Source organism: Aspergillus alliaceus, assembly GCF_009176365.1.
Source record: "Aspergillus alliaceus strain CBS 536.65 unplaced genomic scaffold BDW43scaffold_1, whole genome shotgun sequence".
Lineage (NCBI taxonomy): Eukaryota > Fungi > Ascomycota > Eurotiomycetes > Eurotiales > Aspergillaceae > Aspergillus > Aspergillus alliaceus.
In genome coordinates, this window is record NW_022474684.1 from 973,061 (window position 1) to 989,433 (window position 16,373).

At 51.0% G+C, this 16,373-nt stretch overlaps 5 protein-coding genes across 5 annotated transcripts; 1 reads left to right on the forward strand and 4 right to left on the reverse strand.

The window, feature by feature from the left end:
- Positions 1-14: 14 nt before the first annotated feature.
- On the reverse strand, positions 15-2,618 carry BDW43DRAFT_258628 (uncharacterized protein). The gene is made up of 5 exons (XM_032039997.1): positions 2,139-2,618; positions 1,864-2,073; positions 1,336-1,805; positions 1,051-1,278; positions 15-1,001 (listed from the first exon to the last, which is right to left on the reverse strand). The coding sequence occupies exons 1-5, from the start codon at positions 2,352-2,354 to the stop codon at positions 221-223; spliced, it is 1,905 nt and encodes a 634-aa protein (XP_031906441.1). The 5' UTR covers positions 2,355-2,618; the 3' UTR covers positions 15-220.
- A 177-nt stretch (positions 2,619-2,795) lies between these two features.
- On the forward strand, positions 2,796-5,474 carry prp28 (mRNA splicing protein PRP28). Its single transcript, XM_032039998.1, has 3 exons — positions 2,796-3,114; positions 3,233-5,196; positions 5,265-5,474. The coding sequence occupies exons 1-3, from the start codon at positions 2,818-2,820 to the stop codon at positions 5,413-5,415; spliced, it is 2,412 nt and encodes an 803-aa protein (XP_031906442.1). The 5' UTR covers positions 2,796-2,817; the 3' UTR covers positions 5,416-5,474.
- BDW43DRAFT_258633 (M1 family metallopeptidase) lies at positions 5,475-8,745 on the reverse strand. Its single transcript, XM_032039999.1, has 3 exons — positions 8,272-8,745; positions 5,849-8,219; positions 5,475-5,800 (listed from the first exon to the last, which is right to left on the reverse strand). The coding sequence occupies exons 1-3, from the start codon at positions 8,634-8,636 to the stop codon at positions 5,672-5,674; spliced, it is 2,865 nt and encodes a 954-aa protein (XP_031906443.1). The 5' UTR covers positions 8,637-8,745; the 3' UTR covers positions 5,475-5,671.
- Positions 8,746-9,166: 421 nt separating this feature from the next.
- Positions 9,167-11,697, reverse strand: BDW43DRAFT_258635 (high affinity methionine permease). Its single transcript, XM_032040000.1, has 5 exons — positions 11,172-11,697; positions 10,883-11,114; positions 10,370-10,820; positions 9,890-10,317; positions 9,167-9,833 (listed from the first exon to the last, which is right to left on the reverse strand). Exons 1-5 carry the CDS (start codon positions 11,263-11,265, stop codon positions 9,398-9,400), a joined length of 1,641 nt encoding a protein of 546 aa, XP_031906444.1. The 5' UTR covers positions 11,266-11,697; the 3' UTR covers positions 9,167-9,397.
- A 907-nt stretch (positions 11,698-12,604) lies between these two features.
- On the reverse strand, positions 12,605-15,580 carry atg1 (serine/threonine protein kinase ATG1; the record flags this gene model as incomplete). Its single annotated transcript, XM_032044147.1, has 3 exons — positions 12,605-12,756; positions 12,813-15,432; positions 15,503-15,580. The coding sequence occupies 3 exons, from the start codon at positions 15,578-15,580 to the stop codon at positions 12,605-12,607; spliced, it is 2,850 nt and encodes a 949-aa protein (XP_031906445.1).
- Positions 15,581-16,373: the final 793 nt, after the last annotated feature.

Sequence of the window (16,373 nt, forward strand, 5' to 3'; positions counted from 1 at the left end):
GGTCCAAGTTATGTGCTTTTGTAGCCTTTCAAGATAAAGCCCAATATTCTCAGTGGCATTCTCCTTTCGAGGATGAAGTGCAAGCATGACATTCTAGTTATACCAACTCCTCAGCTCGACAGGGTAAACAAATACATGAAACAACACATGTAGACCTCAAGCCCTCAAAAAGACCAACTTAATCGCATCTCAATAACCCAAAATATCCAAAAGCACCACTTCAATGACTCTCCCAGAACTGCGCATCCATAGCAATCAACCGATTAAACAACTGATTCCTCCCCCTCATCCCCGTAAGATGATAAGACTGATACTCCGGCTCCAACGTGGAAATCACCAACCCATCAATCGACTCCTTACTCCCCGCTGTCAGCTCCACAATCAACTTCCCCTTCCACCCCAACCCTTCTGTCTTTTTCAATTCCTTAATCTCCGTAACCGGAATCTGAAACAACACCGCCCCCTTCTTCTGACTTTCCAACCGCAAATCTTCCAGCTTCGCAGCCTGACACGTCGTAAAATACAGCACGGGCTGCTCCTGCGACGAATCGATCACCACCGTGCCGCGTTTACGCTCGAATTTCGCTTCGAATTTGAGCGGGCCTACAGGCGGGCCCGTGATCCAGCCTCGTCGGTGTAACAGGCCGATTAGGTTCTTTGCGCTGGTGGATTCGGTGAGGCGTATTGCGCGGTCGAATGCTATGTGACCTTTCATTGCGGTTGCGATGGTTCGGCCTATGAATTTGAGGAACTTGGTCCATTTTTTCTTGCGGCCCTCTGCTTTTGGGAGGTCGGGTTTAGGGGTTTGGGTTGTGAGGGATGTAGAGGGTTGAGTGATGACTGTGCTGGGGGTAATATTGGAGGGCTTGCGGCGGATGGGCCATAGGGGCTCGTTGTTGTGAGAGGTTGGGGGCGGAGGTAACGGGGAGGAGTTTATTTCGCTTAGGCGTAAGAGAGCTAGGGTTAGTTGGGCGTTTGTGGGGACGCCTTTTAGTAGGGTGCTGGGGGTGGTTAGCAGGTATGATCCTTTGAGATTGATGGGCTTCTTACTTTTGGAGGTCTAGGTATTTCTTCCAGTCTTTGATCTTGTCGTTTAAGAATGCTATCGTGCGTTGGAAGAGAGAGTCGCCGAAGATGACTAGGCCAATGATGAAGCTACCGGTCTTGACGATCAAATGGCTTGATGAGATGAGAGATGTCAGGCCAACGGATGTTAGTATCCCTACCAGCTGCAGACGGGGCGCTATGGCATGGAATGGTGGTGTGGGGGAAAGTAGACTGTTGTGACTCTAGTCAATGATACTTCTTGAGGTGCTAGTTAGGGGAGGGGCTAACTTGGAAAACTGCTCATAGATATCGGTAATATCCCCTAAAATACGCATAGTTTGGTTGGTAGCCTTGGATATTTTCTTCTTCATAGGCTTTTTCGTTTTGTCTTCGGATGTAGTCTCTCTCTGCACGTCTGTGATCGTCGCAATATCAACTGGTTCAGGCTCTGAAGATCCCTCGGCATCGCCATCTACCACCGATTGGCCGTATTTGCCACGGGCACTTTCCATGGCGACATTGGCGATATTGTTAACGAGATTCGCGGCCTCCTGCTCAGCTGCCTCGCCCTTGTATGTTTCTGGAGCATGGGTAACGTTATCACTCGTAGGATTCTCGACGCCATCGTAAGAGCCACACTTATCAGTGTTAGAAGGAGGGAAAAGACATGATCGTGTTGATGGGACCAGGATTAAAGCAACCAGAACGCCGGTAGTCACAGGAACAAGAAGATCCCAAAACCATGCAATGAAGTAAGCCTTGGAACAAGTTAGTCCTCCACCAATCACATCTGGGACACAAGGCCTCGGTACATACTATACAAAACGCAGAGGTACGTCGGGGCTCTTTCCACGAGCGCAGTCTAGTGACGTGACCGAAGAAATTAACCAATCCTACAATCACAGAAGTATAGAACCGCTCAGTCGTTGCCCGCAACCTTTCTGGGGGGAATTGCTCCTCTTCTGCCCGGTTAAGATCCAGCTCATCTGGGGGATGGCCTTGCACGGCTTTGACATGGTGTACTTGCTATTGCAAGAGCTATTGCGTTAATACAATGTATAGTCTGTTCCGGTGCAATCATCTCGACATACCTTGTTGAACCGTCGGATGAGCATCCAGAGATCTTCATTGGTTAGGTTAGAAGCGAGAGGCTCATCTATCGTAGTGGAAGAAGGCTTCCACTTGATGTCTGATGCTTTTCTATTGTTGTTGATTATCTGGAGAGAGTTATTCTCCCCTGGCGCTAACGTGGCATCGTGATCGTTTGTAGATTCGAAGTTCCCCGGTATTTCTTGCTCTTGGCTCATCTTATCCTAGTTACCTACTTCAATAAATCCAGAACCATGTGTTTGAAAGTAATATAATCATGGATAAGGGTAGCCTGCTCCTATGGATAATGGCATGTCGTCGTCTTAGACTGAATGAATATCAATACTCCCTCGCCGCTCTAATTGGCCAATATTTAGCACCGCCTTATCATCGTGGCAGTACCTCATGATCTACTGTCGAAACCTGAAATCCAAGTAATGAACATAACCAGTACCTGTCCAATAAACATAGCCGGTAGCATTCAAAGATTAGCTAGGTTCTCAAGCTGTTTACATTAAAATCCAAATAAGCCCATATCTTGGGGCTAATTACCCACGTGACTGCGTGACAAGCTCCACCGGCCAGCCGTAGAAATTCTAGAAGCCGCGGCCATTCTGTGCATGGTTAGTTGGTGCTTGCTTCCCCAACGACATCTTTCAGTCGCTACTTGCATTCGCCATCATGGACGATATCGTGATGAACGGTTCGTCGGAGGTGCGCCCCCCCCACCCACCGCCAGAGCCCATCGAGCGACCTCCTACACCCCCTCCGCCTCCTCCAGAAGACTCCGTCGCCCCTCCTCCGCCGCCAGATGCGGCCGCGCCTCCACCACCGCCCGAAGACCTGCCTCCTGCGCCTCCGCCGCCAGAGCCAAAGAAGAAGAAACTTGGATGGGGCGCGAAGAAGCCAGTGGCTACACCGCTGAGTGTAGATGAGCTGGTTCGCAAAAAAAGGGAAGCTGATGCGGCTGCTGCTAGGGTATGTCTTTCTTCTTTGTTTTGTTTCTGATAGATTGGCGTATGATTTCAATTCTTATACTGGTTGGTCATGGAAGTCTGGCATAGATATGCATCACTAATATGAACTGTGTCTATAGCCAAAGTTTCTGTCGAAAGCAGAGAGAGAACGACTAGCCCTCGAGAAGCGAGCTAAAGAAGTCGAGGCGGACCGAAGGCTAAAGGCTTCCAACGGTGTTGACAGGAGCGCAACTCAGCCGCCTTCTATGGGCTCTGATATGAGCAATGGTGATGGAAGATTTATACCCACCGGCCCTCGGGCTATGAGAAAGTCAGACGTTCCTACCGCACCCGCCGCCATGCGGAACCCTCAATCCCATAATAAGCGTCACGACCTATCGCCGCCATCTCCGCCAAAGTCAATGTCTTTCGGTCTGACAGTTTCGAAAGGGGACAAGCGGCCAGTGGACGATGAGGAAGCTGTCGCTCAGGCAGCATTAATCAAACAAAGATACATGGGAGCAGAGCAGACATCGAATTTCTCAGCGAAGAAGAAGCGGAAGAGGACGACAGACCGGAAATTCAACTTCGAATGGAATGCAGAAGAAGACACAAGCGGCGATTACAACCCCCTGTATCAAAGTCGACATGAGGCGAACTTCTACGGACGCGGTCGTCTCGCAGGTTTCGGCGACGATGTCGCCGATGACGTGGCCAAGAAGTACGCAAGAGCTCTGGAGGACCGTGATCGTGAAGCGGGGAGTATTCGGGCGCGAGAGATTCTGGAAATGGAGCGCCGACGGAGAGAAGAGAGCACCCGCAACCAGCTCGACAAGCATTGGAGCGAGAAGAAGCTGGAGCACATGCGCGAGCGCGACTGGCGTATCTTCAAGGAAGATTTCAACATCGCTACCAAGGGTGGAAGTGTACCGAACCCCATGCGGTCGTGGGAGGAGTCTAATCTCCCCAAACGTCTCATGGAGCTTGTCAACAAGGTTGGCTACAAGGAGCCTACGCCGATTCAGCGCGCCGCTATCCCTATCGCCATGCAGTCTCGCGATCTCATCGGTGTCGCCGTCACCGGTTCCGGTAAGACGGCAGCCTTCCTTCTCCCCTTGCTAGTATACATCGCCGAACTGCCTCGCATCGACGAGTTCGAATGGAGGAAGAACGACGGTCCGTACGCCATCGTTCTCGCCCCCACGCGTGAACTGGCCCAGCAAATCGAGATCGAAGCGAAGAAGTTCACAGGCCCTCTCGGCTTTAACGTCGTCAGTATAGTCGGAGGCCACTCTCTCGAAGAACAAGCCTACAGCCTCCGCAACGGCGCGGAAATCATCATTGCCACCCCAGGTCGTCTAGTCGACTGCATCGAGCGCCGCATGCTAGTCCTCAGCCAATGCTGCTACGTAATCATGGACGAAGCAGACCGCATGATCGACCTGGGCTTCGAAGAACCCGTCAACAAGATCCTCGACGCCCTCCCCGTCTCCAATGAAAAGCCCGACACCGAAGAAGCCGAGAACGTCACTGCCATGAGCCAGCACATCAGCGAAAAAGACCGCTACCGCCAGACAATGATGTACACAGCCACCATGCCAACAGCCGTCGAGCGCATCGCCCGCAAATACCTCCGCCGCCCCGCCATCGTCACAATCGGTAGCGCCGGCGAAGCCGTCGACACCATCGAGCAGCGCGTAGAGTTCATCGCGGGCGAAGACAAGCGCAAGAAGCGTCTCGGCGATATCCTCTCGTCTCACGAATTCCGGCCCCCGATCATCGTTTTCGTCAACATCAAGCGGAACTGTGATGCTATTGCCCGCGAAATCAAACAATGGGGCTTCTCCTCTGTTACGTTACACGGAAGTAAGACCCAGGAACAGCGTGAGGCTGCCCTGGCGTCGGTGCGGAACGGTCAAACGGATGTCCTGGTGGCTACCGATCTGGCAGGCAGAGGTATCGATGTTCCGGATGTCAGTTTGGTTATCAACTTTAACATGGCGACTACTATTGAAAGTTACACTCATCGTATCGGTCGTACCGGTCGTGCTGGTAAGAGTGGTGTGGCTATCACTTTCTTGGGTAACGAGGATACGGATGTTTTGTATGTTTACCCTTTCTTTTACCCCCATTCTCTTCCTTGATAAACCGGTTATACTAATAGGTTGACAGGTACGACCTCAAGCAAATGATCATGAAATCGTCCATCTCTCGCGTTCCGGAGGAACTGCGTAAGCACGAAGCCGCACAATCGAAGCCCACTCGCGGGTTTGCTAAGAAGAATGATGACAATTCTACGTTTGGCTCGAAAGGTGGATGGTGATAACCGATGTGGATTGAAATAAAAGGACATTATAGTCACTGTATGGAGATCAAGCAGGGCTCACATCTCAAATTATATTCCCCTATTCAAGTACTATATACGTGACGTAGAGATATCATATTTTCTAGTTTACACTGGAACCTAATCCGCGTCGTTCGAAAAAATTGCTCGACTAGGCCCGAGGCAAGAAGATACTTGCACCACGGTCATTATGTCATGCTAAACTCATGATCTTATTTTGCTGGTGCCATATGCCTCACAGCTTGCCATCGCGAAGATAACCATTCGACTTGAGCCAGGATACAACGTCAGCGCGATCACGCTTGATCCAGTTGATCTTGGCCCGGATGGCATCAAGACTCTGCTCAACAGCACGGTCGTAGCCCTGAAAGAGTTAGTTACTGAATATAGGCTGCATGGGGGCCAGACTCACCTTGGTATCCTTCTCCTTGAAGAAACTCTCCACATCCTTCAACTGCGCTTCAGTGCAGAAGCTGGAAGTGGTGAGCTGAACAACAGTGCCTAGCATACCAAGTCCAGGTGGCAGGCGCTTGTACAGAGCGTCCCAGTTGCTCTTCATCCAAGCCCAGCGAGCCTCAATACCTGCGGTGTGGTTGCGCAGACCACCCAGAGGCATATAGATATCCTGATTCTTCACTTCATCGCTGAGGGCCAGCCCTAAGGTGCGCTGGATGAGAGCCGGATCTTCCGCAGAGCCGAGGCAGCGCAGAGCGGTGGTCTTCTCATCAGAAGTAGGGGCATTGCGGGATCGGTCCAAGACAACATTGTATTCCTTCTCGCCACCGTTCTTCAGAACGATGTTGAAGACGCTACCGCGGATGTTCGGATGGATGGCGCTGGTGTCGCCCGCAGCAAAGCGTTCGAACATCTCCTGAGCAGCCTTGACGACGGCTGGGTCCTCAGCCGAGCCGGCACTGCTGAACAACAGGGCCTTGAACTGCTGCAGGATGTGGCCATCATTTTCCGAGAATTCCCAGCCAAGCTCGTGAACCTTGGAACCGACCAAAGAGCGCTGGAATGCCTTCAATGCATCCTTGGCTTGGCTATCCTCGAAGAGCCATGCAGCGCGAAGAGTACCAATGCGAGCCACGATCTCATTCCACACAATAAACTCGGATTCGCTGTCAAAGCCCTTGAGAAGCGAGAGCAGACCAGAGGTGTTCTGGTAGCCAGACGAAGCGAGGGCACCGGCGTCTGCAATCATACCGGCACGGTCTTCAACTGTTAGCAGGCCCTGTTTGGCCGCCTCGCCGAGCTTAGTGAGCCGTTCAGGAGTGTAGGAGGTACGGTAGATGGCAGAGTGGTCAGCGTTCAGTTTGAAGAAATCAAGGTCGGGCACCTTGAACTGGCCCTCACGCTCGTTCAGCATAGTGTCTTCGTCAATGCCCTGCTTGGTCCGCAAGCCCAGCATGACGGGATAAAGAGTAGTGTCCTCCTCGGGACGGACATCACCAGTACGCAAGAAGCGGTTCTGTGTCAACTTGATGGACGAGCTGCCAGAGTCCTCAGACACAGTGACCACGGGGAATCCAACATTCTTGGTCCAGATATCCATGACCTGCTCGACAGGCTTTCCACTCGCGTCGGCGAGAGCAGCCCACAGATCGCCCGTTTGGGTGTTTCCATAAGCGTGCTTCTTGATGTAGTTACGGACACCCTGGAGGAAAACATCCTCGCCCAAATACTTCGAGATCATGCGCAGGACGGAAGATCCCTTCATGTAGGAGATGGCATCGAAGATCTGGTTGATCTCATCAGCACGCTTGACAGGCACCTCAATAGGATGACTACTACGGAGCGAGTCGAGGGAAAGCGCGCCCTGCAAGCTATCAATGACGTAAGTTTGCCAGACCTTCCACTCGGGGAAGAAGCTGTTGCAAGAGTACCACGACATCCAGGTTGCAAAGCCTTCGTTGAGCCAAAGACCGTCCCAGAAATCCATGGTGACAAGGTTTCCGAACCACTGGTGAGCCAGTTCGTGCTGGACAACCTCAGCAATACGCTCCTTACGTGAAGCACCACTGTTCTTCTCATCCAAGAGCACATCGACGATACGATAAGTGATCAGACCCCAGTTCTCCATGGCGCCTGCACTGAAATCCGGCACGGCAACCATGTCCATCTTCGGAAGTGGGAAAGTGCTATCAAAGGCCTTTTCATAAAAGGCCAGAGTCCTAGCAGCCAGATCCAACGAGAAGCGACCATGCTCAATATCCTGATCCGGAGTAGCATAGACACGGATAGGAACGCGAAAGTTCTTCGTCTCGATGTAGTTCAGCTGGCCAACAATGAAAGCCACTAGGTATGTGGACATGAGCGGGGAAGTGTTGAACTTGACAGCCTTCTTGCCGCCCTGGACATCAGTCTCCGATGCAACGTCCATGTTGCTTAGACAGGTCATGCTCTTGTCAGCGATCAAAGTCACTGTGAACTTGGCCTTAAGAGCAGGCTCGTCGAAGCAGGGGAACGCTCTGCGGGCATCTGTGGGCTCCATCTGGGTCGAAGCAATGTACTTGGTCTCGCCATTTGGCAGCTTGTAGGACGACCGGTAGAAGCCGGCCATGTTGTCATTGAGGATACCGGTGAAGGTAAGCTTCAGTTGGGCGGAAGATCCGGTGGGGATCGTCTCGGCAAACTTGACCGTAGCTACCTGGGTATCCTTGTTGACAGAGATCTCAGGGCTGGAGGTCACAACAGAGCCCCCAGCGGAGACAGTGGCAGTATGGATGTCGATCTCGTTAGAGTTGAGGGAAATCGAGGTGGTGTCTTCGGTGACTTGGAGACTACGTTCATGAGCTTTGATCACCGAGATATACAGGTTGGGTGGACACATACTCAACGACGACGGTACCCTCATAGGTGAAAGATTCGAAGTTCGGCTCCAAAGTCAGGTCATAATGAACTGGTTTGACATTGGTAGGCAGAACCTCACGACCGTGGGCGATGTTTGTCGAGCCCGAAGGCACATCAGCGCGACGACACATCCTGCGATAGGAGCAGTAACGCTTGGAGATTTGGGAGAGGGGGGAACGGCGGGATAATCGGTTGGCGGACGGGGATGAGGTGGATGAAGCAGAAGTTGAGGAGACAGATAGAGGGCGAGAGAAGAGGAGGGGCCTTCTGGAAGGGAAGGAAAGCGGTGGCTTCTTTGCTGAGTTTAGTACCAGCGGCGGTAACCGCGTGGAGGAGAAACGACGCATGAGCCCCGCTAAAATGGAATGATAAGAGAAGGGAGAGAATTGAGAAGAGGGGTAGGAAGGGGCCAATGGACTAATCAGACGGTGACAATAGGCAAGCACAATACGTACCACCTCACAACAGGGACAATAGACAGGAAGATGGTTCGGAGATCCTCCAGGATATTCACGGCGGCGGATCCCCTTTGGGCAAGCGGTGAATCCCCTCGGGTCGGGACCTAGAAAAAGCTTCTTACCCGAAATGGATGGGCCGGAAATACGGTTGATCCGCGCACTTTCCTGCCTATATTTTTTAACCTTCCCCGAAACTTCTTCTCTTGTTCATACATACATAACATTCTTTCAGCAAGTAATTACTCGAAAACAGCGCATGCCATGTTTCTCTACGGTAGATGACTGTCGAGTTATCCCCTTCTCGGGGGTACTATTTGCAAGACCGTACTCCAGCAAGTTTGAGGGGTCCATGACTGCTACTTCGTTGGCAACTTTGGTGCATGGGCTTCCATAGATGTCTGGGACACAAGGCTTTTGAGTTTCTTCGAATAGTGTATGTAAATTTCTATGTCTATACTCTATACCGACCATATATATAAATTAAGATAGAAGAGGTATCCGTAACATGTTGAACCGGGGTATAACTTTGTTGACCCAAAATGTGCAAACGAAAATATCCCCAGAATCCCCAACTCCATGCAAATGCGTCGCTGTAAACATTATGATTACGCTCGTAAAGTAATGATGTTGAATCTTGAAATCATAGCACTTCAAGCGTGCTGTTGTTGCTGCTGCAACTGCTCCTGCTGTCGTTGTTCCGCTTCCGCTAACGGCAGGCGCGAGATAACACTTCGAGACCAGCCATCGGCATCCACCACCGTTTCCTTAACCATCACATAGTTGCCAAGACGTGGGAGTAAGACCGCCCACACGAGGTAGTAAATTCCACCGGCTGCGAAGATACCCAGGGCCACCACACAATGCAGATAATACGGCAGCTCCTTGTAGACGCTCTGTCCTTCACTTGGGGCGATGTATGGTGCCACCACCAGGTAGACGTTGGACAGGCAGAAGAAGATGGTCACGGGGAGTGTCGCGCGGATACCGGGGTTCCAGTCGGGGAACTTAGTCTTATGGGTAAAGTAAATGTAGATGAGGCCAACAGACACAAAAACGTTGATGATGGCGAGCGGATACGAGATAAGGCTAACCACGCCAGTCAGCTATGCCCAGGGGGATACAGGTGAATGCAAATGACTTACTTGACCAGGAAGTTATAAGCGTCTCCGGGAGGAGGAGCCAACATGATGATGATCGACACGATATAGTGCTCGAAAAGACCCGCGGCCGGCGCACTCAATGGCTTGTTGCTGGCGAAAAACTTTGAGAAGGGTAGCATACCCTCACGTCCCAACTCTTGAACGATTCGACCTTGAGAAAAGATCACAGACAAGACGTTGCCGAAGGCCGACAGGGCGATGAAGACCGACATGACTTTCTCTGCCTTTGGACCAAACATGTTGCCGAAAAAGACGGCGGCAACGGTCTGGCCAGAGCTAAGAAATTGCTCTCTAGGTACAGCAGCAAAGTAGGCGACGTTGCAGAGCATGTAAAGAACTCCAACGGACCCAATCGCGATTGGCGCGGCGATCTTCAACGTACGGGTGGGGTTCTTGGTCTCACTCAAAGCCTGTCACGAGTCAGAGAACGACATCAGAAGATATTATCTCGGCGGTACTCACATAGTTAGCATTTGAGTAGCCGATGAACGACCAGATGACGTTGTACAGCGACATGACAATGCCATAACCGCTGTCACTGGTGCCTTCGAAGGCGTTTCGGAAGTTGTGAGGAGGGTCGATCTTCATATGGCCACCGAGAGCCACCCAACCGCAGACAACGACGAACACAATCACGACAAGCTTTATCACACCAAGGAGGTTTTGAAGTCGAAGGCCCCACTTCAACGCAAAGGCGTGGATGAGGAAAGCTGCAGAGATACATGCCAACCCAATACCACGCTGGTTCCAGCGATCAACCTCAATGTCTGCTGCATTGAGAATGTACTCGCCGAACACCACACTGTTGCTAGCGGCCCAGCCAAGAAGAATGACGTAGGCAGCATACATGCATGTTATGAGGAATTTGGGCTTCTTGAAGACATATTCAAGATAGTTCTTTTCGCCACCGTTCCTGAGAACTGTTAGTCCCGCTTTTTTTACAGCAATTGGCAGATAAGGGAGCGGCTGACGTACTTAGGGATAGCAGTACCCCATTCCAAATATACGGCAGTACCAGCCATGGCAATGATGGTACCAATCACCCACATGAATAGGGAAAGTCCAACGCTACCGGACAATGATAAGATGGTACTCGGCGTGGCGAAGATACCAGTTCCAATGACTCTGTTGAAGATCAGGAACGAGGCGCTGACCACGCCAATCTGACGGCGGTCTTCTGGTGTTGCATCGAAGACATTACCCTCATCTACAGATAATAGTTAGATCACGTCGTCCCAGGTTCCGGTTAGTACATAGTGCATACATAGCTGAGAGACACCATCCGCCCGCCGGGGGCCTTCTTCCAAGGCCTTGGTGTCCGGCATGACTCCTTTAGATTTCGAAGCTGAATCGCTCATGGTAACGCGGAAATTTTAGCCGTAAAGCTCATATATGTTCTCCACCAAAGCTCTAGAAGCTACGGAGGAGCAGGTCAACGAAAGGATTATATCGAGCAGATTCCACGGCTAACAACGGAGGAAGACCACGAGGTGTGATGATGTGCTGGGCCTAAATCTGTCGCAATCAGGCCGGGGCGTCGAGGCTGGCGTGAGCAGCCGCCTAAAAAGGAAAGAAGTCTTATATTATACAAAGGCCATGCAACCTCGTAAGAGAGAGCGAAAAAGATGCAATGCCGACAGGAAGCTGGTGAAAGTATCTCCTGACCAGGAGATTTAACTCGCTCGATCAATTATGCATAAATGAGAGATTAAAAGAAAGAAATGGAGCTAAAGAAAAGATGATATTGACAGAATGGCAAAGAATAAAAAGGCGAGAAAAAAAAAAAAAAAAAAAAAAAAAAAAAAAAAAAAAAAAAAAAAAAAAAAAAAAAAAAGGAGAAAAAAAAAAAAAAAAAAAAAAAGAAAATTCAAGGGAAAAAAATCTAGAGATGAGCCATATGGTTGAGCGGCGATAACGCCATTCAATTCTGGAAGGCAAAAAGAGTAATAAAAAAAAAAGTTTGGTTTTGCAGCGGAACCAAAGTGAGTCGAGCTCCACCAGATCCAAACCTTCCGCTCCTCTAAATCGCTGAGAAGATTTTCCGTGACAAACGAAAATCGATGGCGTGCTTGACCTGCCGCTTGAGAGGTTTTTCTGCTTGCGGAAGATCCGCCCAGCTTGATGCAATTCGGCCTAGATCGAATAGCTTGATTTCCATTTTATATCGCTCTGCCTAGTGAGTCAGGTCAGCTTAGAATTAGTCGAAACACCTCCAAGGCTCCGGGAAATTGCTTCCAAAAGAATTTTTCATCCGATTATTTATGTACAGTACAAAGTCGTCTGGCTGGTAATCTCTGTTCAAATCAAGCAAAATTCCATCGTCCTGCGCCCACCCAGACTCCCAACCCATAGCTTCATCATTCATATCCAAGGTTGTGGCAATTTGTGTACTTCTCCCAGCTCAAACGCCAAAAGTAAGGAAGTGCAAATAGCTAGCTTTCTCATGACAATGGAAATTGCCAAGTACAAGACACGTAAGAAAAAGAAGAATGAGCAAAATGAAACGAAAACCGGCGGGGGGGGAATGCTGCGCTAACAGATCTTCAACAGAAAGCGCCATATATGAACTCCCACGTATTGTTCATTAGTTATAGAAGCAAAGTAAAATGCAGGAGGGAGTTGAAAATAGAAAAGAGAAGGGGACTATATCTGACGTAGCATGTACCTGCATGCATGAGATGAAAAACGTTTCACGTTCTATCTGGGGGTTGTCCCAACGGCTGGAGAAACAGCCACCAAGTTGGATGGGGCCACTTTGCCAGGAACACTCGAAGGTGGGCTCTGTCGTTTTGCCAACAGGGTGAGTTTCTTGCGCAGGGATGCCAAGCGACCCCTGATGCTGGACACCACTAGACGACCCATTAGAATCGAGTTTTTTCACCGCAGTGTATGCAGAATAACTTACATTTCATCACCACTTGGCGGTCCTCAATCCGTACACCATCCAGTACCGCTTTGTCGCCATTTCTCTGGGCATCGGCTTTGTCTGGTCCAGACCGAGATACCTCCTCTTCCTCCAATACAGCTTCCAACATCCGAATGGCCGTGACATACGCTATTTCACACCCCGATAGGTCTTCGCCCGTGAGTTCATTAATAGCCGCTGCCCGACTCATCTCTAGTGCCCGATCATACATTAGCTTCTCCGCCGTTACGCCCGAACTCACAACAACGTCTGTGGATGCGCCGGAGCCGACGGAGGAACCGATGGAGTGATTACTGGGGTGACTGGGGTGATCTGGTGGCAAGCGCTTTTGTCCCTCGACTAACTTGAGACGGACAAACTCTGCTTTCTCTAGCACCTCGTTAAACCGGTTCCGCACCCATTGTACGACGTTGTTGATCCGATTGCTGACAAGCGTGCTTGTGGCATCCGTCCTACCCATGGCCGACTCGCCAAACGCTTCTCCACGGTTCTTCCGAGTCCACCAGGCGCCGGCAATATCCATAGATTTTGCCAGTAAAGATAGTGCTTTGACGTAAAGAACTAGAGCTTCCTCCGATAGGGTTACCACAGCATCAACCGTAAGCCCACCATCCATCAGGTCGGTAGGATCCCGCTCGCCGCCAGGCCCATTGACTCTTCCAGACGGGTCCGTCTGAACTGATGGTGCCAGCGGAATGAGTTGCTTGTACTTCACTTCGGCAAACCCATATACTACGTCACTCCGGGTGGCACATTCCTCAATCACTTGAACGGTCTTCGCATCTTCATCCAGGGTCACATTAGTCCTAGCTCCATCCCCAACGACCATCAAGCTACCCTGGGCGGTAGGGTACGCCGGGAAAGGGTTGTACCCAAGAGGGGGAGAGCGCCCTCCTTTTGTGATAGTCATAGGGGGGGAGAAGCCCATTCCAAATAGTCGTCCACTGGCCATGTGAAGTGCTTTTGAGATCGCAGACGTAGGACTCTGGCCGTATCGGCGCTCGTAGGAGTTCTGACGCGCATGTGTCGAATCGGCCCGAGCTCGCCCTGAAGCAACCTGCATTGCTTTCCCTGTAGTGGCCAAGGGCGACGTAGCTGTAGGGCCGGACGCGCCCTGAGTACCTGGCCGACGAGATATAGCGTGAGCGTTCCTGGGGAAGCCTCCCTGGATCCGAGGACTGTGTGCCAACTCATCTGCAAAGGCATTCACCTCCACGGCGCGTTTCTCCACAACCACATAGTCTCTCTCAAACGCAACCTCTTGTGCAGCGCGCTCTCTTTCCTCTTTCGTTCTCTCTGCTTGCTTCTCTGCTTGTGGAATCCCCGCATACGTATTCCGGCTCCTCTGTCGCTCCATGACAGCAGCAGTAGCATTTCGATCCACGAGTTCCTGACGGCCAGGGGCTGTGGCGAGAGACACTGCACTTGGTCTTTGAGGGGCAGTGCTCGCAGATTCTTTAGATGTAGCCGGCCTGTCCATACTTCCCCCCCTACGCATGGGAGATGAGGGAGCTGGTGGAGTTTCTGACTTCTGAGCGGTAGGCTGTTGAGCAACTGGGTATGAGGTTGGGTCATCTCTCCTTCCGGGATAAGATGCATCTTTCTCGCGTTTCACCCCGGTGGGAGTTCTTGAGCCAGTTCGAGACTGGGGGCGAGATGCGGGTCCTGTGGTATCAACAGCTATAGAGGAACGGCGGGATGTTGGCGGCACATCATCAGCTATTAACCCGGAGATAGGCCCTGTGATGGTATCGCACTCGAAAAAATCAGAGAAATTCATCCGCTCCACAGGATTCCTCTTCAATAGCATCCGGATCAGTGATTTGATTTCATCAGAGGCAGGATTCTCCTCTGGAAACTTGATCCTATCCTCTCCTTTTTCAATTTTTCGGAGCAACTCAACGTGATTTGTCGCCCGAAAGGGAGGTTTGCCCACCACCATCTCGTAAAGCACCGTGCCCACGGACCAAAGATCCGCCTTAGCATCATACTTCTCATACCGCAGAATTTCTGGAGCCATATACAGAGGGGAGCCACATAATGTTTCCGCAAGCGATGTCGATGGAAGAGACCGAGCAAACCCGAAGTCTGCAATCTTGAGCATCGGTAGAGATTCCAGTCCCGTCGCAGGGCTGAAGGAGTCCTCGCAACCTTTGAACGGAACTACCTGAGTATTGCCACTCCGGTATGATGACGGAGACGGGCACAGCAGAAGATTCTGAGGTTTGATGTCACGGTGGATCAAGTTTCGATCACGGAGAAACTTGAGGGCGCTGGCCAGTTGCTTGAGGAAATGGCGAACGACGACTTCGTTCAGTGCACCGCCACGGGGATTCGGGTACTTCGCAATCATGTCTTTTGTATACCGATGATCCCCTAGTGTATCTCGGCGCTTGATAAATAGAGATAAGTCTCCCAAAGCACAGTACTCCATCACCAGGTGGATGTGTGAAGTCGTCTCATGACAGTCAATGAGGGCAACGATGTGTGGGTGGTATAGCCCTTTAAGGATATGAATCTCCGAGGAGAGGTTCTCCTTTAGCTTCTTGTTCAATTTGGAGAGATTGACGGACTTGATGGCGACGTAAGTGCGTGATTTCTAAGAAGCCAAGCAGGTTAGCATCAAGCACTCGCACCGCTTTACCTACTATACACTTAGCTAAACATACCGTATGGACGCCCTGATAGACCGTGGCAAAGCTTCCCCGGCCAATCTCATCCAATCTAGTATAGCGACCAATGGGCATCTCGGCATGTGAGGTCTCCCTGGACCTCCTGGTATGTGAAGATGCCATGACTGCAGTAGGGCGGAAGACAGCGCCCAAGGTGGAGTGTCTATTGATAATCAACCTCGCCCCAACACCACACGACTACCTCAGCAACGGCAGGGACAACGATTGGTGATGGAAGTGGCCCATCAGGGGAAGGAAGTGATGATGTCGAGAGTGCCGGTCGATATGGGGCTATAGATGATAAAGCTGGGGGAGGGCGGAAATGAGAAGTAAAGGAAAGTGGACGGTGGGAAGGGTGGAACGAGAGAGGAGATGATGGACGGGCTATCAGACGTCAAAGATCGAAGCGAAGGAAAACGGACAAGATCTCTAAGAAGATAAAGAGTCGAGGTGAGCAGCAGCGACAAGGATGGGTTCGGTATACAGGCGTGCGAGAGCGGTGAGGCGGAAACGGGTGCTCTACGCTGATAGGAAGGCGATAGCTGCAGGAAGTAGCCAAGGATGTTGATCAAGATAGATAGTGGCCAGGATTATCCCCGATAACTCACTTATAGAAGGTGGTACAGACGTCGATACGAAAAAGCAAATAGGAGAAGATTAGAGAAAAAGGAGAACCGTTTCAATAAGAGGCAACCCGATAGGTAAAAAGAGAGAAAGTATCGGGGAACGGAAGATGATGTGATGGAGCCAGGGCCGGAGTCAACCCAGGGAACCTTGACGATCTCGTCTTTGGGGAATAGTCACAGTCACCTGTATCGATCAAAGGCGGTCAGAAGGGCGGCGATGGAATTGGAGATGATCGGTTGGA